The 20,861-nt window shown below is 49.2% G+C and overlaps 10 protein-coding genes across 10 annotated transcripts; 6 read left to right on the top strand and 4 right to left on the bottom strand.

The window, feature by feature from the left end:
* Positions 1-13: 13 nt before the first annotated feature.
* On the bottom strand, positions 14-757 carry OT_ostta02g00910 (unnamed product; the record flags this gene model as incomplete). The annotated part of the gene is made up of 3 exons (XM_022984994.1): positions 14-238; positions 280-708; positions 740-757. The coding sequence occupies 3 exons, from the start codon at positions 755-757 to the stop codon at positions 14-16; spliced, it is 672 nt and encodes a 223-aa protein (XP_022840689.1).
* A 2,390-nt stretch (positions 758-3,147) lies between these two features.
* Positions 3,148-4,893, bottom strand: OT_ostta02g00900 (Glutamyl-tRNA(Gln) amidotransferase A subunit; the record flags this gene model as incomplete). The annotated part of the gene is made up of 4 exons (XM_003074796.1): positions 3,148-4,500; positions 4,563-4,628; positions 4,683-4,793; positions 4,840-4,893. The coding sequence occupies 4 exons, from the start codon at positions 4,891-4,893 to the stop codon at positions 3,148-3,150; spliced, it is 1,584 nt and encodes a 527-aa protein (XP_003074844.1).
* A 445-nt stretch (positions 4,894-5,338) lies between these two features.
* Positions 5,339-5,888, top strand: OT_ostta02g00890 (Ribosomal protein L36e; the record flags this gene model as incomplete). The annotated part of the gene is made up of 3 exons (XM_003074795.1): positions 5,339-5,413; positions 5,465-5,599; positions 5,793-5,888. 3 exons carry the CDS (start codon positions 5,339-5,341, stop codon positions 5,886-5,888), a joined length of 306 nt encoding a protein of 101 aa, XP_003074843.1.
* Positions 5,889-6,519: 631 nt separating this feature from the next.
* On the top strand, positions 6,520-7,568 carry OT_ostta02g00880 (DNA-directed RNA polymerase, 30-40kDa subunit,conserved site; the record flags this gene model as incomplete). The annotated part of the gene is made up of 4 exons (XM_003074791.1): positions 6,520-7,114; positions 7,161-7,285; positions 7,330-7,479; positions 7,533-7,568. The coding sequence occupies 4 exons, from the start codon at positions 6,520-6,522 to the stop codon at positions 7,566-7,568; spliced, it is 906 nt and encodes a 301-aa protein (XP_003074839.1).
* Positions 7,569-7,731: 163 nt separating this feature from the next.
* Positions 7,732-9,276, top strand: OT_ostta02g00870 (Oxoglutarate/iron-dependent dioxygenase; the record flags this gene model as incomplete). Its single annotated transcript, XM_003074790.1, has 1 exon — positions 7,732-9,276. One exon carries the CDS (start codon positions 7,732-7,734, stop codon positions 9,274-9,276), a length of 1,545 nt encoding a protein of 514 aa, XP_003074838.1.
* Positions 9,277-9,668: 392 nt separating this feature from the next.
* Positions 9,669-11,611, bottom strand: OT_ostta02g00860 (Glycosyl transferase, family 1; the record flags this gene model as incomplete). Its single annotated transcript, XM_022984993.1, has 11 exons — positions 9,669-9,923; positions 9,972-10,215; positions 10,272-10,463; positions 10,513-10,589; positions 10,642-10,758; positions 10,810-10,962; positions 11,009-11,062; positions 11,116-11,222; positions 11,277-11,337; positions 11,397-11,455; positions 11,503-11,611. 11 exons carry the CDS (start codon positions 11,609-11,611, stop codon positions 9,669-9,671), a joined length of 1,428 nt encoding a protein of 475 aa, XP_022840688.1.
* Positions 11,612-12,327: 716 nt separating this feature from the next.
* On the top strand, positions 12,328-12,528 carry OT_ostta02g00850 (unnamed product; the record flags this gene model as incomplete). Its single annotated transcript, XM_003074787.2, has 1 exon — positions 12,328-12,528. One exon carries the CDS (start codon positions 12,328-12,330, stop codon positions 12,526-12,528), a length of 201 nt encoding a protein of 66 aa, XP_003074835.2.
* A 255-nt stretch (positions 12,529-12,783) lies between these two features.
* Positions 12,784-14,553, top strand: OT_ostta02g00840 (Glucokinase; the record flags this gene model as incomplete). The annotated part of the gene is made up of 14 exons (XM_003074786.1): positions 12,784-12,897; positions 12,947-12,997; positions 13,052-13,105; positions 13,156-13,212; positions 13,270-13,341; positions 13,398-13,552; positions 13,602-13,647; positions 13,699-13,755; positions 13,806-13,850; positions 13,905-13,937; positions 13,985-14,089; positions 14,136-14,207; positions 14,257-14,469; positions 14,518-14,553. 14 exons carry the CDS (start codon positions 12,784-12,786, stop codon positions 14,551-14,553), a joined length of 1,110 nt encoding a protein of 369 aa, XP_003074834.1.
* A 1,358-nt stretch (positions 14,554-15,911) lies between these two features.
* OT_ostta02g00820 (unnamed product) lies at positions 15,912-16,175 on the top strand (the record flags this gene model as incomplete). Its single annotated transcript, XM_003074784.1, has 1 exon — positions 15,912-16,175. One exon carries the CDS (start codon positions 15,912-15,914, stop codon positions 16,173-16,175), a length of 264 nt encoding a protein of 87 aa, XP_003074832.1.
* A 446-nt stretch (positions 16,176-16,621) lies between these two features.
* On the bottom strand, positions 16,622-18,342 carry OT_ostta02g00810 (IMP dehydrogenase / GMP reductase, conserved site; the record flags this gene model as incomplete). Its single annotated transcript, XM_003074783.1, has 5 exons — positions 16,622-17,875; positions 17,925-17,995; positions 18,054-18,126; positions 18,176-18,240; positions 18,297-18,342. 5 exons carry the CDS (start codon positions 18,340-18,342, stop codon positions 16,622-16,624), a joined length of 1,509 nt encoding a protein of 502 aa, XP_003074831.1.
* Positions 18,343-20,861: the final 2,519 nt, after the last annotated feature.

Below are 20,861 nucleotides of genomic sequence, written 5' to 3'. Positions count from 1 at the left end.
GATGTGACGCGCGTTAGGACTGCTTGAAATGCGTATCAGGAATTTCCTGATACGTATCAGCGTACTGGTACGTACCAGCCGAATGTCCGAACGTGTTAATCGTATGGGTAAACAGTATTGACCAGCTGGTACGAGCTGGTACGAGCTGATACGAGCTGATACGGAGGTGACGAATCGACGAGAACCGCGCGAGAACCGACGCACTTCGCGCGCTTACTCTATCTATCGATTCAATTTTCTACTCTTGCTACGTCTGTCCTTCTCTTGACGCTCTAATGCCTTGCGAGCTGCCTTCTGTGCAAAATTTGCCTTTGCCTTGTCCCGAGCGGGACGCGAGTCATCATCCTGTACCTGCATGTTTTCATCGAGGTTACCTACACATGTCATTTCCGTTCGATTCGAAACGTTTACAAGTGGTAACATGACTCGGTCGTCTGTGTCTTTGACGTACTGGTCCACATGCTCGTCACCTGACGAGAGGATTTCGTCGTCTCTGATTCCATCTTCATCACCATCGCTGTCAGCAACTACCACGGCACCGACGGCTACTTCACTTTCTTCTACCTCGCACACGTCTCTGATGTCAAATGTATGCTTCGCGGGGCTGATACGTGGCTCTTCCTCCCTCTTCGATGTTGTCAAGCGCTCGAGGAAGGGAAGCTTCTTGAGCACCCGCTTCCTCTTGTTCCATGCATCATCGAATTTCGCCTGATCATCGCGCAGCGCGCGCTGCGCGCGCCGTTTTCCGCTTCGCCATCTTCGCTCATCACCGCGACGCCCGCTTCGTCGACGCTTGACATCGAGCGTCGACGACTACCGCGCGCAAGTACGTGCGCGAGTGCTCAGCCGTGAGAATTCAGATTCAAACTCGCGCGAACCCGTCAACGCCTAAACCCCGGTCGCACCCCCTCGCCCGCGCGCGCGTCGTTCGTCTCTTCTTTGTGCTATTTTCACGCCGTTTGGGCGCGGCGTCGCGCCGCTGTGGCGTCACAGAGCGCAACCTCACATATTGAGAGCTCAAAAGTGACCTGTATCGGGAATTTCCTGATACGTATCAGAATCGACGATTTTCATACTGTTTGCCCATACGAAAAGTCTGTTACGTTGATACGCTAATACGGTATCAGTACGTATCAGGCCAAGCAGGCCTAGAAAAAATTCGAAACGCGCGTGCTCCGCGCGCCAGCGCGCGCGCGGACGACACAAATCGACCCGGGGCGCGACGGAGAGCTCGCGTGCCAAGTTTCACATGTTTTGGCCGCGTGGTCTGCTAAACCCAGGCACCGAGCGCCCAGGGGGCGAGGAAGAGCGCACGCCATCAAGTTTGAATCGCGCGCCTCGACGGACGAAGTTGCAGGTTCACGGCGACGCGCGCACGCGACCGGTGAGCGAGAGGCTGCGGAAGCGTGACAGAACACCCTCGCGCACAGTTCTCGGTCCTCTGTTGAGCCCGTTCAAGGCTCCGCGCCGCGTGAAAGCGCGAGGGAGGCATCACATGAGCGATGACGACCGAGCTGCATTCGCCAAGACGGCGCACTTCGCGACGAAGACTGGGCAAGTTGCGATGACAGACCTATGCAGAGAATGGGGGTTGAGTAGGGCCACTGGGTACGGCATCCTGAATCGTTGGAGGACAGAGGAAACGGTCGCGACTAAGTCGCGATCCGGGCGCCCGCGTGCGTTGACGGAGGATGACATGAAGACGCTCGAGAATCTGTCAGAAGAGCTCAAAGGTTACGTCACGTGGGAATCGCTCACGAAGCGGTTCACGGAAAGAACAGGTAAGGACGTATCGTGTACAACTGTATTTGAATCTTGTAAAAAAGCCGGCTGGCGCCAAGTGTGCGAGCGCTATGTACCTTGCCTGAGCGCAAAAGACGTGCAGAGAAGATTGGAGTGGGCAAAGCAGCATCTTGATTACACTTGGACGGGGACGGAAAACTTGCGATACCCGAACGTAGATAGTCGCAAAAAAGTAGGATGGATCGACATTGACGAGAAATGGTGGGATATGCTGCGCAAACGATCCGGTGGCGCGCACTTTGGACTACGAAGGTCTGCATGCCTCACTCCCTTCTTCTCTCCCACGATAAATTTATGTTGCAAAAGTTGCGACCCCCTCGATTTGCCCTGAGTTGTAACTCAAGAAAAAAACGCGAAAAAAAAGACCCCTCCACGAATTCACGAGTCATGAATCATCTAAAAACTTTCCGAACGGAGGTTAGTACAAATTTCGGCAAGTTTTCGCAACACGCGACATGTGTGCGCGGATAACGCGACAACGAGGCAGCGAGGACGTGCACATGCTTCGCCACACGTAGTATCCATCACACACTATCGGATCATTGACGTTCTCACGAGAAGAAATCGCTCAGTCGAATGTAGAAGGCAGAACAACCTCACTCTGACAGAGCCGTGAGGAGACACCTTGAATCCTGCCTAAACCCTAGATAAACCCTAACCAAACCCTGGTTAGGGTTTATAACACATGCACAGCACGTGCAATACACGCTGACACCACAGTTAAGTGGATACGATGAACAACACAAGGCATTCACAGTCTTTTCCGAAGCCCGTAACACGGATGAAAGTGACACGTCGAGCGCTTGTGCGCGTAGAACACTCGCGAGAAATAGACACCTAAACCCTACGTAGGGTTTATATAGGGTTTATATAGGGTTTAGACATGGTTTCTTGAGAGTTTGGCGTGGAGTACCAGAGCGCGAGGAACTGCGTGAGGACGTCGCTATGTCCGTCGTACGCCACAGAAACTGGATGAATCTGATGTAACATGCATGTATCTACAACTGTTCATCGCGACGCACGTCCTCGCTGCCTCGTCGGCGCGTTATCCGCGCACACATGTCGCGTGTTGCGAAAACTTGCCGAAATTTGTACTAACTGTTAGTACAAAGTAAAACAGGAGAAATGCCGCCCCAGTAAAACATATGTATATTTTCTGTATTATACGTAAATAGATCTTGAGTCATGATGGTCGTTTCACACACTCCCCAAAACAAGGCTGGATTTAGGCAGATCCCGACGTGGAAAAAGGGAAAAATGATTGGGTGTGGTCGGTGTTTGTGGGAACCGTGATACTTAGCCCCAACTCTATGCGATAGGAGCGATATGTTGTGACGCATTGGATCACAAATTCGACAGCATATCATCCTCAGGAAATTTCTTACGCGTGTTCTGAGAGGTCTCAAACGTATGCGCGATTTCTAGCAGCTCATTCTCACAAAAATGTTTACCAATGAATTGAATACCGATGGGTAAGCGTTGCGACGGATTGCTCTCAGGTTCACAAGACCTCACTACAATAGCAGGCAAACCAGAAAGATTAATGTTCACCGTCATCAGATCGCCAGCGTACATCTGCAGTGGATTCTTCGTCTTCTCACCAACTATGTACGCTAGATCTGGAGTTGCTGGTGTCAAAAGAGCATCATAGTTGCTCAAGTAACCCACAAGTTCATCACATACTTGCTTTTGAGCGCATTTCGCTCGGGTATAATATTCATCGCTATAACCAGAAGACAACATATATGTACCCATAAGAATGCGTCTACGAACCTCTTCGCCAAGGGTATCTTGTCGGAGTTCAGTGTAAGATTCGAGGATCTGCTGTGTAAAACTTGCAGAACCAAAGCGAGTGCCGTCGAAACGGGCTAAGTTACTGCTGGCTTCTGATAAGGCGATCACGTAGTAAGCAGGTAAACCACGTTGAAACGTTCTACTTGTAACGAGATCCACAATTCCACCGATACCTTCTATGTGCTTGACCGATTCCAAAAACGCACTTCTCACCTCCGTGCTGACACCAGGACCAAGTGCTTCGGCTATCACAGCAAACCGTCTACCTTGTAGAGGTCTCGACGGAAGTTGAGATTCTTCCAGAAAGGAAAGTGGTTTCCTATCTCCTGATCGTCTGAGACTCGTATCATACTTCATGGACTTCAAATCGCCCTTAATAGCTTGAAACAAATATGATACGTCTTCAACGGTTGGGCCAATTGGGCCGATTGTATCAAAGCTGGAGCAGTATGCCACTAGACCGTGCCTAGATACTGTTCCATAAGTCGGTTTTAGCCCTACAACGCCACAAAATGACGCTGGTTGGCGTATGGAACCTCCTGTGTCACTACCAAGTGCGCCAGCACACATTTGCGCAGCAACAGCGGCTGCGGACCCGCCAGATGACCCTCCAGGCACGTGGGAGGCATTCCAAGGATTACGAGTGGGTGGACCGAGCCCCGTCTCAGTGGTATTTCCCATGCCAAACTCGTCCATATTGGTCTGCCCAAGTAAAACGCAGTCACGAGCCTTCAAACCTGAGACAACTTCAGCATCATATGTCGAGAGGTGTTTCCTCAATAGGGTTGAGCCGGCTGTTGTTGAAACGCCCTGACGGCATATATTGTCTTTGATGGCTAGCGGAATACCAGCGAGAATGTGCAGAGCTTCACCTGCTGCAAGTCTTGCATCAACTTTCTTCGCCTGGAAGTCAGAAAAAATACAGCGCGTCAATGAATAGGAATAATAGCTTCAGATTGCCGTACCTGCTCGATGGAGCCGATCTTATCAACTTCTGTGAAAGCATTGAGCGTGTCATCTTTTGTCTCAATCTAGCGAGTCAGAGCTGAGTTTGAAAACATTTCTACAAAGTTATAGATACTTACTCGCTTGAGATACAAGCTTGTTAGCTCGCTTGCAGATATTTTGCCCTCACGTAGCGCGCAACCAAGTCGACGAATCAACGACGAACAAGACAGATCTCTGCGTGTTCGTACCTAGTTTACGGTCAACTTATTCGGCATAGAAGCGTGCCGAACTTACGTTTCTACTCGTCGTTCCACTCGAGCGAGTGCCTAGGACACCCGTAACTTTCATCGATTTATACGTCAGCTAGACTATAAAAAATGCGTGAAGTGGACATATCCGGGCTCAGCGCGTTGTGCACGCGACTTCGAACTAAACCGCGCGCGCGCGAGTCCGCGAACGTCACCTTGATGGTTCAAGAAAATCATCTAGCCAGTTAACCTTATTAGGGGTGAGCGACGAATTATGCGAACTTTATGCTAATTTCGGTGCCCTTATTCTTATTCTTATTCTTATTCTGCAAAGCTAAGCGGAATAGTCAGTGATCATGACCCACGGTGTTTGTGGTCATTTGTGACGTTTTCATCTTTTATATGACATTTACCAATATTATATACGATGGATACATCGATAAAAAGTTACACCACTGAGATTTTGCCACGCCCGACGTTTGGTGCTGTCTTGGCGGCGAACCTTGCAGGTGTCGTCACACGTGCTTGAGAAAATGGTCGCGAACATGTCGGTTGGTTTGGATAAGGGTCACGCTGTTACGAAGCGAGAGATCGCGCCGAGACCAGGGTCGAGAAAGGGGGTACGTATGAACTTCATTTTGAGTGGTTGCCGTAGCTAATTCTTCCCGTAGCGTTGTGGCAAACGTGTCGGCATGATTCGCTCGCTTATTCGAGATGTCGCTGGTTCTGCGCCGTACGAAAGGCGGTTAATCGAGTTGCTGAAGAACGGTCGGGACAAGCGCGCATTGAAACTTGCAAAGAGAAAGGTACGATGTTGGGCGCCGATTTAGGGCTTTCCGCGACCCCTAACAACGTGCGGGTCGCCCCTTGGCCCGCAATACTTACGGCTGGGATGGATACGCTGAGTGAACACTTAAGCTTTCTCCTTGATTAGACGATTGTCTGGAATGATCCAAAATACATTCGACTGACGACGCTTGTTTTATTTGTCTGTTGCAGCTTGGGACTCACTTGCGCGGTAAGAAGAAGCGCGAAGAAATGGGCAACATCATGCGCAAGTCGTCGCGAAAAGCCACAGCCCCGGAAAGCAAGTGAGGAGGGGGTAGCATAAGCTCGGCGTTGATGTAGTGAGAACGCCACATCAACAGTCTTACGTTTCCTTTTAAAAGCACTAGCCAGAATTGGTTAGATTTTCCTTCTGGGACAACTAAAACTCGCCCGTCGCTAGCCTGAACGCGCGAGCACGGTTCGCAGACGACCCAATAACATCTTTCTTAGCCGAACTCAGTATGAATAATCCATCACGCCGTTGCCCTCGCCTACAAGACGAATTAATACGTAGGGCTCAGAACATTTTGGTTCATGGGTCGGTTCTAGGGGCGGGGTGGCGACACCCAGGGATCTTGGGGCGCACGAGGACGGGAACTTGCGCAAGACGGCCAAAAACTGCTGCAATTGCACACCTTGCAGTTGCATAATGCCCCCATTCCAGAGTAGGAAGACGCCATTTGTCCGAACATTATCATTATACTGCTTACCGATACGCTCAATCCAAACCACAGCCCCCCACCTCAAACGGACTTCAAATTCGTCGAATTTCGTCGGCCCACCCTCGAAAACTTCCGCGCTGAGACTACGGAGCGCGCTCACACTTCCGCGCAGTACCAGGACACTGCGCACAGTACTGATTGCGCATTAGTCGTGAAGGAACTGGAAAGGACTGACGATGGAGCGTCAGACGGGCGGTGACAGTCACGTCTCCGTGACCCGTTTGGAGGATCAAAGCATCACCTTTAGTTTGAAAGGTGTTGACGTGAGTCTTGCGAATGCACTCAGGCGTGTGATGATCGCGGATGTCCCGACTTTAGCCATTGATTTAGTCGAGGTTGTTGAGAATTCGTCCGTATTGTGTGATGAGTTCTTGGCCCACCGTTTAGGCTTGATCCCACTTAGTAGCAAAAAGGTGTCCGAGCTTTTCAAACCGTACGAATACATGGGCGAAGACGATTCTGCTACTGATGTGCATTTAGAGCTAAATGTGCGCTGTCTAACTGAGCAAGCAATGGATGTCACCAGTGAGGACATGGTATCGTACGACGAACGAGTCAAACCTATCACCTTCCAAGGCACTGTTAGTGACGCTGCAAAACCTGGTGGGATCTTGATCGTCAAGCTACGTAACAAACAACAGTTATTGTTGAAATGTATTGCGCGAAAAGGTACCGGCAAAGATCACGCAAAATGGTCGCCGGTAGCTACGGCGGTATTCAAACACGATCCAGTTGTCCATGTAAACCAAGAACTCCTGAAGACTCTAAGTGGTGAGCTCTTGTGTCATTTCAAACCTTCATATTAATACGTTTTCAGGTTCGGATAAACGAGCTATCGTAGAAAGCGATCCTTCACAGATGTTCAAGTACGATGCAGATCTAGACACCATATCTTTGACTTCAACAGGGAGCTGTACTTTTGACGGGGAGATTGTGAAAAAGGTGAGTTTATTGACGTTGTGCTAGTACAAGTTGACTTCTTAAAGGTGAATGAAATGGGCAAGCACGGCTTGATTGATATACGACCGTGTTTCGACAGTTTTACATTCCACGTTGAGTCAACTGGCGTGCTTGATGCGGAGGAAATTGTTCTGCAAGCTGTGCACATTTTGCAGACGAAGTTGGACACAGTTGGGGTGCGTTCTTTCCTTTGTCTTGTTTTGCTCTCAATCTCATATGTCATTCTCAGGGCGAACTTGACATGATAGAAAGCGAAAATTTTTAGAATTATGATGTTTGTAACGCAAAGCGCAGTCCTAACTTTCTAAGTGCGTCTACTTTGTGCCTACTCGCTCACAGTCTAGGTCTATCAGTGTCAGCACTGATGGGGTCTCGCCCAATAACAGAACGAGACGCCAGTTGTCGAAACTCTCGTCCTCGGTAGGCATATGCCCGACCATATCTACTCACATTCGTTCGCGCAATTCCTCAGGAACGCTGATAATTCTGTGGTCAACATCAATCCATATCCCTACGTTGCTTTTGAAGACGTGTTTGACGATACCTTTTTGCGAGAATGCCTCAAAGAACTCAAGAGCTATTTGACGGCGCATTTCAAGGAGACCGACTTGTTCAAAGTTTTTCAGACAACGGATTTGGCAAATCTAGAGGATTGCATCAGGGACGCGCATACAAACGTGCCCAACTTGATTCGGCTTCGAGAGCACTTGTATTCTCCTGGATTTCGAGGTTTTGTTTCCACTGTTACAGGCACCGGTCCGCTTGATGGAGCGGTCGATTGCTCCTGCAACATTTATACATCTGGTTGTCACCTTCTTTGCCACGATGACGTGATCGGCACTCGAAAAATTTCTTACATCATATATCTATCCGATCCGGACTGTGACTGGCTTGCTGTAGACGGAGGACAACTTGAGTTATACGCAAGCGATCGGCGCACGGTACCAACTCACACGCCTGTGGTTTCCATACTTCCAAGTTGGAACTCCATGGTCATGTTTGAGGTTTCGCCTGGGCGTAGCTTTCACGCTGTCCGAGAAGTGAGTGCAGAGATGAAAACGAGAGTAAGCATTTCGGGTTGGTTTCATACAAAAGAACGCCATATTAAGAGAAACCAGAGAGAGACGTCAACGTTGGACCAACTCCACTCAATGATTCCAGCTACACACGCGGAGTGGGCAGTTCTCCACGTTAATCGTGTGTTATCTCCTTCTTACTCACTTGTACAGGACCTCACTAAGTGGATCAATCCAGAATACCTGCGTTCGGAAAGTGTGAAACGAGTCCGACAGGTATTCGAGGCTGATGGCTCAGTTCAGTTATTCAATTTCCTTTTGCCCCATATAGCTGAGCCGATTAAGAGAAAACTAAACCGTGAAGATTGCCGAAATAGTAGACACCGCTGCATGTATGATCACGGCTATGGGGACAGTTGGGTTGTTCAAGGCCCTCCACACGTTCAGCGATATTTAAGCTACCAACCCCTTGAATGCACTCTTGCAAACAAGCGAAGCAACAGTGGTGAATTGTTAAAAAAGCTGATGTGCGATTTATTTGAATCTTCTTCTTTTCAAAACTGGGTTAGAGCCGTAACCGGTAGTGTTTGCGATCTTGCACACTCTGAGGTCCGGCGCTTTCGCCCGGGTTTTGATTACACCCTGGCACACGCCGGTACAAAACGTTGCAGCTCTGAAATAGATGTGACACTTTGTCTTACAAGCGGTCCAAATCCTGCTGAATGGCTATCCGGTGATCTTGGAGGCTTCAAGTGTTTCATCCCGATCGGTTCCAAGAGCGATCGAGCAGATGTATACGAGGAAATAGGGGAAGAACAGAACATGCGCTCAGTCACTCCATCGTTCAACTGCCTTTCACTCGTAAAGGTCAACACTGGAATTGGTGACTTCGTGAAGTATGTTTCAACTTCAGCTAAGAGTAGCCGCTGGGATATTGTTTGCCGTTACTCTACATGATGTATGACTATGACGAATAGGAAGCTAAATCAATGCGGTAGAAGAGTTCTCCTGGCGTTGGAAGTTTACGCTCCTGTCTCTTGCCCCTTCTCTTTGACTCTTATTTTCATATCGTTTGCGAACACGCAAAAATTTCGTGCCAAATTCAAACATCGAACGTGTTTCTCTCTTGCGATATTCTTTGGTGATGCCCGCATGATATCCTCAAAAGTATGTGGGGGTACTCCATACGATGTACAACGAAGAGCGCAGCAGCTTGGTTCGCACAACTCTTAGCGCTATGAGTGTGGACATGTGAGTTATAGCACACAGAGATTCACGCAGTGGTTTACAATTTTTTGCGTTTGTATGAGCGCTGAATCACTGCGACATGCGTTCTGGCTGAGTGCGGCTCAGGAGTACTGAGAACGGACAAGTAACGCCAACAGAGTTGTCGTGAAAAGTATGATGTAGAATGATAGCCGAAGTCTTCCAGGGACATCGCGATTGATTGGCTGCACTGTCATACTTGTTTGTAAAACACACTCTGTGTTACGTATGAACGCCGACATATGAAAATGCTCGTTAAAGTATGTCTTTGCTGCGACACCCATCTCCTTTGCAAGCTTTGGAGTGTTTGAAAGTCTAATCATTGCTCGTGCAAAACTCTGCGCGCGTCTGAGCTGCAAGCAGTTGTAGTTATGGTACAATGTTACCTCTGGGTTACTTTCGCATAGGAAACCTGTCAAACCATGTATCACTGTTTCTCTCGGGCCACCACTGTTGCACGCTATCACGGGTTTTTGATAACACATAGCCTCGAGTGGGACTATACCGAAGTGCTCGTGCTCCGGTGTGTAAATGATGCTCATGCTGCAACTCAACAGCGCTTCCTTCTGACTCTTACTTACTGACGGTAAGAAGAAAACATCATCAGATACGCCGAGTTCTCTAGTGAGGCTATTTATCGTACATCTTAGGACTAGATTGCATATAACCTGACTCTCACAACTTACCTGACGAGAGCATCCAACGTCTTCACATTATCAGATAGCCTTGCATCGAAGCCTCCTGCGATAATTAAAACGTGTCCATGTTTAGGAGTTGACTGTTGAATTTGTTGACTGAAGTCGTAGAATGCGTGAATCGCAAGGGATAGATTCTTCTTTGAATCGAAGCGGTTTAACGATAGGAATATCGTCTTTTGGCTAACAAAGGAGTTATATTTAAGCTGCAATTGGAATCAACTTTCAGTACCTCCATTTCAGTGCAGTTGCTTGGCCAAATTCGTGTTGCAGACGTCGCTGTACCGTTTCTTCGATGCAAGGTTCAGCCTTGTACAATCACAGTTAGTATTGGACTGCTTTGAAACATAGAGTTTACCACCTCAAAGGATGCCGTTGGATAAACGACTTTGGGGCAAACTCCCCTCACAAACAGCCGTTGGAAAGTTTGTGCGAACATCTCTTGCGTGAAATAACTATTGACGACTACCTCATCAGCCTAGTGGATGTAAGAAAAGAAAACGTGCATAAAATGGAATAGAGCACTCACCATCCCGATACAACTTTCTTCAATGTAGTCTATTGGCAGGCGGTAGAGCTGTTTGAGTAGTGTGTCGTGAGAAGATAGCAGACAGTCCGGGAAGTGACAGTAAAAAACTGTTCTCTGCGCGAATAATTTGAGCACGATCAGTGGCAGTGGCACCTTCAATTGTAAGCTTGAGCAGCAAAACATGGTTACTGGCGCTTACCTGATCCAAGAACCACACGTCAACTTTCCCGTAGTCTTTCCATAGAGCGACAAACTGACGTGTAGAAGTTCATATTCGTACGGAAATAACCTTTAAGAAGGGCGTACCACAAGCCAAAGACATCGAAGACTCGCGCAAATAGCGTGTAAACGTCTGAAAACACTCCGTGGGAGTACTGTTGCGTGAAGATGTATCCACGGTACACGTTTGCCTTCTACACGAGATTATTTCTGATAAGTCGCCTGTCGAAGTCTAAAATGCGACTCACCTGCAGTGACTGTATCTTCAAAACATCTCTTCTCATCATGGTGTGCGGTATAGAGTGTGACCTGATCACTCCGTCAACCAGAGCTCTTCAACGCAAGTTAACACGATCGAGAAGTCTTACCTGGTGACCGAGTGAAGAAGATGCACGCACGAAGTCCAAAACAAGACGCTCCGCTCCACCTGAATATATATTCAGTCGAATTAACAGTTAGCTGAACGAAACGAACCAAGTCCAAGATCTGGGTGTATCACGTTCACGCGCAACGGTCTTTTAAAACGCTCTCGCGAATAGGCGGGAAGGTCCAGATTGCAGGCAGCTGCAGTCCCGGCTTCCATGCGAGCAACGGTGCTTCGTGTCGAAGCGTCGTTTGGCTTGTGCAGTATTCCCGAGATCCGGCGTCCGGCAGTTACAAAGACTTTGTAACTGCCGGCAGTTAGTGTTACAAGTCCCGACGCGGTTCTGAACAAAACAACGTATCCCTTGTCATCGAGATATAGTAGGCCTACTGCACCTGGTACACGCTGGTACCGTACCAGCGTACCGGTGTACCAGGCATGTTGTATGAGCAAACAGTATGGAATCAGACGATGTTCGTACGTACCTTTTTGAGCCCGTCGTGGCGGGAAATCCCGATTTATGACTCCTCAACGAGGCTCTGGCGCGTGAAAACGACCAAGAGCGCGACAAACGAGACGAGCGAGGCGCGCGCGAACGCCAGTGATCGATAGGCGGCTGTCCTTGGTGCGACCGGGGTTTAGCAGCTGGGGTTTAGGCGCGACGTGTTTGAAATTTGAAATGATATAATATTAGCAAACGCCAGCCATCGACGCTCGATGACGCCCGTCGACGAAGCGGGCGCCGCGTCGAGGAGCGATGACGAAGCACACATTCGACATCAGAGACGCGCGAGGTAGAAGAAAGTGAAGTAGCCGTCGGTGCCGTGGTAGGTGCTGACAGCAACGGTGATGATGATGGAATCAGAGACGACGAAATCCTCTCGTCAGATGACGAGCATGTGGACCAGTACGTCAAAGACACAGACGAGCGGGTCATGCCCCCACACGCAAACGTTTTGAATCGAACGGAAATGACATGTGTAGGTAACCTCGATGAAAACATGCAGGTACAGGGTGATGACTCACGTCCCGCTCGGGACAAGGCAAAGGAAAATTTTGCACAGAAGGCAGCTCGCAAGGCATTAGAGCGTCAAGAGAAGGACAGACGTAGTAAACATAGAAGATTGAATCGATAGATAGACTTAGCCCGCGAAGTGCGTCGGTTCTCGCGCGGTTCTCGTCGATTCGTCACCTCCGCATTCGTCACCTCCGCATCAGCTCGTACTCCGCGAGCCACCACCACATAGTGTAGTCAACATTCGCCTGTCTTACAAACTCCGCGTTTTAGAGGTCTGGCCCTCACTGGAGTCCACTTGGATAACTCGCGTCAAAGCCGGCAAACGAGCAACCGCCACAGGCAACGCGAAGCTTTTTCGCGAGTTTGCGCTGTGATGCCTGAAGTTGACGTGGTGTCACTACGTTTTCCACTTCGCGCGCGAATGTCACGTGTGGCATCAAAGTTGGCACATGCCCAAGGGTCCAGCGGACTTCCGGGGGCGGTACAGGTAAGATAACTTGCCCAGCGCTAGCCTCGTTCTGAGTTGACTTTTCTAGACGAAAACCCTGGTTGCTGCGGATATCGGGGGGACGAATGCTCGCTTCCAGGTACGATAAATCGAAGTCTCAACGATTATATCCCCAAGTTCACGACCGGAACAGATTTGGTCGACGTCTACTGGAGTCCAGAAACACGAAGAGCTTCTGTATGAAAAGGTACCTGTATGTGTGTGTTCTTTATATGTGTGTTTGTTGACAGTTGGTAGACGTATGATGCTTGTCAGTTTGAGACGTTTGACATGTGCTTTCGTAAACTCTGCGAGGTATGCCGCGACCCATATAGAGCTTGCCTATTGACTTCTGAGCACCATTTTCTTTAGGATTCAGGACTTACAGTCTTTGACTCATCTTGCTTTGCTGTGGCCGGCCCAGTGAAGAACAGCCGCTGTGAGGTGATGTTGATACTTTCATCTAATCATATTGAACACCACTAATCATTCCACTGAAGATGACCAACCTGAACTGGCGTTTGGACAGCGTTGCGATAGAGAGGTCGTTTCGGATCCCAAAAGTCTCCGTGATCAATGACTTTGCTGCCATTGGATACGGGATCATGGGATTGGATCCTTCTCAGCTCGTCGCGCTCAACGATGTATCTGCAGAGTAAGTTGTCACCAAGACCCGATGCTACACGGTTCACACTCTTCTATAGAGAGCGAGGACCCATCGCGATAATCGGGCCAGGGACTGGATTGGGTGTAAGCTTCAGTACTTTTGGGTCGCGGATACGTTACTTGATATCTAGCTAGGAGGCCAACATGCTCTGGAACGACTCCAAACAATCGTACGAAGTCATAGCTAGCGAGGTTTTTTAGTATGTTTGAATACAACTGGATGGAACTCTCAACCGACACAGGGGTCGCATGCGTTATTTGCACCAAAAAATCAAATTGGAGTTCAGGTGCATATTTCTCACTATATTTCCAACAAGCTCTTAAATCGGCTTACTGCATAGCTCCTCGAGTACATGTGGGTGCAGAACTTACAAGTATGACGGAGATTCAGTTGATGATTTTACTCTCACTTCGTCCATAGGTATGTGAAGTTGAACATGTTTGCAGTGGGCCAGGCTTGAGGAATATCTATCGCTTCTTGTGTCGCAAAAATGATATCAAATGCGACGAAATTGAGCCCGCAGAGGTGCCGTTGTTTAAAGCTCGATGCCCTGTTACTAATTTCTCTGCAGATATCTGCACGCGCACTTTCCAAGTCTTGTGATGTTTGTGTTGCAACATTGAACATTTTCCTTGAAATTTTGGTCAGTGCAGTATTGCTTTGTGAACGATGTACTCAATGTTCGTTCTCAGGGATCTGAGTGCCTTGGCGCCGCTTTGCGTGTCCTGGCGACTGGGGGAGTGTACATCGCTGGCGGCATACCCCCCAAAATTTTGCCTTTAATTACGGAAACCCCAGTGCTTATCAAAGCGTTTGAAAACTGCAGCCCACCAATGCGTGATGTAGTGACACGTTTTCCTTTGAAGGTCGTGAGCGACCCGAATGTTGGCTTACTCGGTGCAAAGGTTTGTTATCAGTTCATTGACTTGTCATGCGAGTAAGAATTGGTGTAGATATTAGCAAAACAGCAGATCTCCGTGATACTATGAATACAACACTAGTCCCATCAACTGTCATACACGTCTAAGCTAAATATGTTTTGTAAGTTTCTGAAAGATATCGCCGCTAAGGACGAAACAACCATGCTTGCATTTCTCAGCTCCCAGATAGACTCCTCACCAGAAACAACGATGCATTTCATCCCAAGTTCTAGTGTCGCTTCAATAGCTAGATGATGATCGCTAACAACGACGCATTTGGAAGTTGCACGTGAAAGGGCGCTTGCTGCGATCAGATAGAACTCAGTGTCAGGTAAGCCACTTTGTACGTCATCACGCCCTACAACTACCGCAAAGTTTACCTCGAACGAGCCTGTCTCACTTTTGAAATACTCTCTTCTTTGTAAAAATGATAACATACGTTGCAGTTCCTCCGTTGTTAGTTGTGAAGAGTAAATAGCACAAGGTACATTGAAACTTGCTAATAACTTGAAGAACTCAAGTACTTCATGACGCAATTCACCAGTGCGCCGAACTCTATCAGAAAAGAGTGCACTTTTGCGCTCGGCCAAGTATTTCACTCGTTGTGGCTCAGATTCCCAATTGAATATTTGAGAGATTACGTGTTCATTTTTCCTACGGAATGCGCTTTTAAGCTGATATTTAACAGGGGCGCTGAGGCTTTCTTCTGAAGCCAACTGTTGCCAGTCCTCGCGCTCGGAACTTTGACGATATGGCACGACAACTCCCTCGAACTCAAATATCACGCCAAAGCGTCGCGTCCCTAGATCTTCTAGACGTTCAAGAGGATTCAAGGCGTTATGAACCGAGCGAATTCTCCTTGAAGCTGTTGCAACTTTGTTGCTCCTCAACACAGTCCGCAACATGGACGTTCAGTCAGTCACCTATCATTTCGTCTGGTTGGAGCTGATCTAATACGTTGGTCTCACGCCTGTTCTGTCCGTATCGGTCATTATTGCTTGAAAGGGGTACGAACTGCACAGCTCCCTGTCGCGCGACACTTCGGCCGGGGCGTGGCTAAATCTAGGCCCGCTTGGCCTGATACGTACTGATACCTTATCAGCGTATCAGACTTTTCGTATTGGCAAACAAGTAAGCGCTGACGCCTAGGTTGGGTACATCACGATCTATGAGTCGTGATCGTGATGCGCATCACGATGTCGTGATGGAGATCGTGATGAAATAACTATTGAGTCATGATCGGTCACATTACCCCCTCCCCAAACGTCTGTATTTAGCGAAATCCAAATCCATATACCGCGGGAGGAACTTCCTGTTAGTCGATCGTTTCTTCTCCGATCTAGTCGCGTGTAACCGAAAAAAACGGACAAAACGTCCACTTGCGCCGGACACTTAATGTCGTGCTACACAGAGCTTCCGCGAGCGGCATGGACGGTATTTGGGAGTTGAGGAGTGTATCGATGTTTTTTACGGATGTCAGCTGCTGGGAGATAGGCTCGCGTAAATATTCAGGTTTTCTCCGCTACGACTTGAGTCGGGGTTTAGTTACAGTGTTTTTCAACCCGTATGAGAGTGTGAATCATCTAACTATCCTCGCACATGGACAAAGTGTATGGCTTTCGTTTGTCGTAAAGGTATGTGACGCATCAAGTTTCACTTCGCGTACTCTTGATTGCTTCTCGCTTGCATGAAGCAGGTTCTACTTCTACTTTACTTGAGCTCGTTGAGTGCACTGCACTACAAAATAATTGCCTACAACGGTAGAGTCGAAGCGCGATCAAGTACGAAAAACCAACCGGCAAAATATTCATTAGCATTTAAACCGTTCACGTAGACAATGTCATCTCGCATTCAGTGAGCACATGTAGCAAAAGCATCGCCAAAATTGTTCAAGTGGTAAATTTTCAGTACTTCTGTTCACAAGAGCTCACACGAAATAGGGGCGAGGCTACTTGAATAGAGAGTATACTATATACGAGAGTATCCGATCCTTACAAGCAAATTCGAGAGACGAAGCAACGCTCATGCATCTTGACGAGATTTGTCGTATTTTGTCTCTTCAGACTCACAAAGAAAGGAGAAAACTCTTCCTTCTGTGGAAAGCATTTTAGATTTCAGAAGTACTTTAGCTTTTGTGTCACCAAGGGACTTTAGTGTAACTGTGCATGTCGTGGATCCCTCCCTCTTTTTGAGCTGCGTTTGTTCGTACTTCCATCGTCATCAGACCGTTAGCTAACATCTGGTGCACTTTTTCAAGCGAATCAGCGCCAAGGTCTTGAAAGCCTTGTTTGGCGCCGTGTATGAGATAGGGTATCGTGCTCTTGATCGACCCTTTGTCGCGCACTGTCCCCGATACTCCTTGTGCAATTTTCAGGTGGCCAGATTCACTCAAGTAACGAGAATCACTCCCCTTCTTCATAGCATCTAGACTACCCATACCGCGGTACTTCTTGACGCGAGCGCCGTCTTGGTAAAAGTATTGTCCAGGAGCTTCAGTACTCCCTGAAAACACAGATCCGCACATGGCAACATTAGCGCCGAGTGCAAGAGCTTTGACGATGTGTCCGCTGTTCTGGATTCCACCGTCAGCGATGATGGGAACATCAAACTCGCGAGCAACCTGTCCAACCTTGTACACTGCAGTAGCTTGCCCTCTACCGACTGCGCAAACCTCCTGCGTCGTGCAAATACTTCCGGATCCCATGCCAACGCGGAGGCCGTCAGCCCCCGCCTCGAGCAAGCGCCTCGCTTGCTGCTGAGTGACAACGTTTCCAGCAATCACGTCCAATTGCGGAAGCTCGTTCTTCAAAAACTTGATCATTTCGAGTTGATACACGGAATCACCTTGAGAAGAATCGAGAATAATGGCGTTGACTCCAGCACCGAATAGCTGCTGCGCGCGAACGCGGTCTGTATCGCGTGTTCCTATAGCCGCACCGCACAGCAGTTTACCATGGTTGTCTAGCGCCGGCGCTCCAGCTGCAGGTCTGTTGAGTCGAGCCTTGACGTTTGCGCGAGTCAGTAAACCAGTAAGGCACCCGTGGCGATTTACGATGGGAAGTTTACCACGCTTGCACTCGAGTAGCGTGGTTTCGTTTTCCTGAAGCGTCATGTCAGTAGATCCCAGAACTAGCTTGCCGACCGTTGTCATGACCTCAGACAGTGCTGTGGTTCGATCGCGAACAAATTCAATGTCTCTAGTAGTCACTAAGCCGAGAAGAGTGCCCTCAGATGCGCCGTCCTCCGTTACACACACGGAAGTGAAGCCCCTGGCTGTTAGAAGTTTGTCCAACTCTGAAAGTGTGGCTGAAGGTCCCATAATTGCTGGATTAGCGACGTAGCCCGGATTATGGGACTTGACGCGCTTAACGTGCTCGACTTGGCTTTCCATCTGCATCACTAATTTAGAGCCAGCGTAGGCAAATACGGGGCAAACGTACCGTCATGTTGTAGTGCAGGAATCCCATGCCGCCGACTTCTGCCATCGCAACGGCCATTTCGGATTCAGTCACTGATCGTCTCGACACTTCAGATACAAATATGCACTTAGTATCCAATCATACACGCACCTGTATCCATCGGAGAGCTCACTAACGGTGTACGGATTGTGATATTCCTGCTCACGCGCGTTGACAGGTCGACCTGCAAGCGCGTCAGTGTTCTTATATTATAACTTTTCGACGAGACGTACCTGATCCGCGGCGAAATCGATGAAGCCTGGATGGAAAATCACATCGTCGTACGTGTAACAGAATCCTAAATGAGACGAATTTAATACACGTGCACGTTGATCCGCCACTAGCCTATATTACCCTGGTTGAAAAGTACCTCGGCACTGTAACCATCTATGGATGTCATGATCCCTCAGCTCTTGGTATCCGGTATCCGCTGACAAAGGAACTGACACGTGTCGCTAGATCACTGTCGATCGCTGCGATCTCGTGTGTCTTTGGCGGGAACTCCGCGCGTGCGAGTCCTCAGGCGTGCTCGAATCTTTAGAGGTGAGAGCATTGCTATCGTAAAGGGGTGCAGCGGCTGGTACAGAGTACTCAGTACCAGCGTACCAGTGTACCAGGCATTTTGTATGAGCAAACAGTATTGTACCAGACGATTTTGGTACGTACCAGGATATTCCTGGTACAGCCCGTCGTGGTGGGAAATCCCGATTTATGACTCCTCAGGGAGGCTCTGGCGCGTGAAAATGACACGCGAGGAATAGACGAGCGAGGCCGACCTGATAACGTGGCCATTCTTATCACGAACGACGCCCGACGAACGCCTAGGTTGGGTACATCACCTTCTATGGGTGGTGATGGTGATTTCAAATCACCTTGTGGCGATTTAGATGGTGATTTCATATTGAGTGTATGTAAAGTCTATCATTTTCTGATGTAAATTGTGTCACTGTTCGAACCCTAGCACTCGAAACGGTTCGTGCGAGCTCGAAAGGTTAAATCACCTTCCATGGGTGGTGATGGTGATTCAAATCACCTTGTTTCGGGTGGTGATTTAGAAGGTGATTCAGATTTTACCCAACCTAGACGAACGCGCGCGCAAAAATTGACGAAGGTGACACGGCTAGGGAGCTCTGTAAATGCGAACTTACCCGAGAAAGTCTACAAATCCCCAGTCACCCGAAAATGGCTAGGGGTGGCTAGGGGTGTAAAATACTTTTTTATTGTCGTCTTTCTATCGTGATGGGCTACATACGCGTTTAAAGCGCCCGTGCACCGTGTGAGCGGCTCAGCATTAAGTTGGAGCGTCGACGATGTGAGTTACGTGGACACTGGCCGGTACCCAGGGTACCGTACCCTCATACATTAATTTCGAAAACATTACTGTAGTAGTACTACAATAGTACTAGGGATTTCGAAAATAATGTATGTGTCGAAAAAACCTGAATTAATTAACATGCGCGTTTTCTCGCGCCGTCGCTCGTCACTCCGCGTCGCGCGCGCGCCCGGGCGGCGCGGAGGGACATCATCTATCCGTTTCTCGCGAGATCCGACCGTTTAAATTTGAATTCAGCGCGTGGGTGTTGACGGAAGACGACCGTTGGAGCTCGATGGGCGTGTTAATCTTTCGAGCAGATTCTGCCGCGCATGACGGGCCCTCGCGCGCGCCTGAGCGCGTCGCCGACCGGGTCGACGGCACGTAACGGCTCTAAGAAGTCGTCTCCGCGATCGGAGGCGCGTGCGCGCGCAGCAGGGGCGACGGCGGCTCCAGTTCGGTACGACGAAGATGGGCGCGTCCAAGTGGCCAAGGATGCTCGCAAAGTCGCTGTTGCTTTGCTCGCAAACAAACGTCGCCGGGCGCTTTCTCCAGAGAATATCGCAAAGGTGAACGCTACGGCACTATTTCTCGTCACTGTGAGCTTCTCGTATGGGTTGATCAAGCAACACGCGTTCCTCAACCGCGTGAGGCGATCGATGGAAGAGGAGGACGTGAAGCGCGAGGCGCACGCGCTGGTCACTGAAGAGTGCGCTTCGACTTCGGATGCGTCGGAAAACACCATGGACGTCGCGGATGATCTTGCTCGCACTCGCCATGCAGAGCACGTACGGAATCCACAGCCGTTCTTCGTCCAAACGGTGCACGCATTCAGTCGCGGTGACGTGACGGCAATGGAGGCTGTCGCAGAATTGCGGCGCGTCGGTGTACGGGTCACCAAAGCGTTTATGGAGAGCGCGCGCTTGGCTCTGTCGTTCAAGGATCCTATTCCGCATCACTCCGCGTGTGAAGACGGTCGCGGAAGGCCGGGCGCCTTGAGCGAGCCGTACGTGAAGCAACTGGCAAAGATTGTCAAGCACTACATCAGACAAGGGATACGTTTGAGTCAAGCAACCATTCTATCGATCGCGAGGAACTTCTATCTCGATGAGCACGGCTCAGTTGCACCTCTGAACGCACTCGGATCGGCTTGGTTCTATCGATTCATCGCAAAGAACGGCATCGAATCGTCTCTGTACAACCCGTTGGATGCGCTGAGAGCGAACTCGGCAACTGAGCACAACGTGCGGAACTTCTTCGAAAGGGTGGCGCGCACGGCGGTCCGATACGGCTTCGCGGTTTGGAATGCCGACTTCGACGTGAATTCTAAACTCAGTGAGATGATCATTTGGATTGAATCGAAGATGAGCCGCGTGTTCACGCTTGACGAGGCGAAGGTGCAACTCGCCTACGAGAAGGGTGTGCGGGGTGTGCGCTTGTTGATTATTCGCGGCGAAGATAACCAGCGTCCGGCGGTCACGGCGAACAATGCTTTCTCGGCATCCGTCATGGGTTGCAGAAATCTTGCCGGTGAAGCGCTCGCACCCTATTTTGTTTGCAATCAGGAGCCAGATGTTGATGATGATTTTGACATCCCCGGAACTATC

Source organism: Ostreococcus tauri (assembly GCF_000214015.3).
Source record: "Ostreococcus tauri WGS project CAID00000000 data, contig chromosome 02, whole genome shotgun sequence".
Lineage (NCBI taxonomy): Eukaryota > Viridiplantae > Chlorophyta > Mamiellophyceae > Mamiellales > Bathycoccaceae > Ostreococcus > Ostreococcus tauri.
This window is presented reverse-complemented; position numbering and strand designations above follow the sequence as displayed.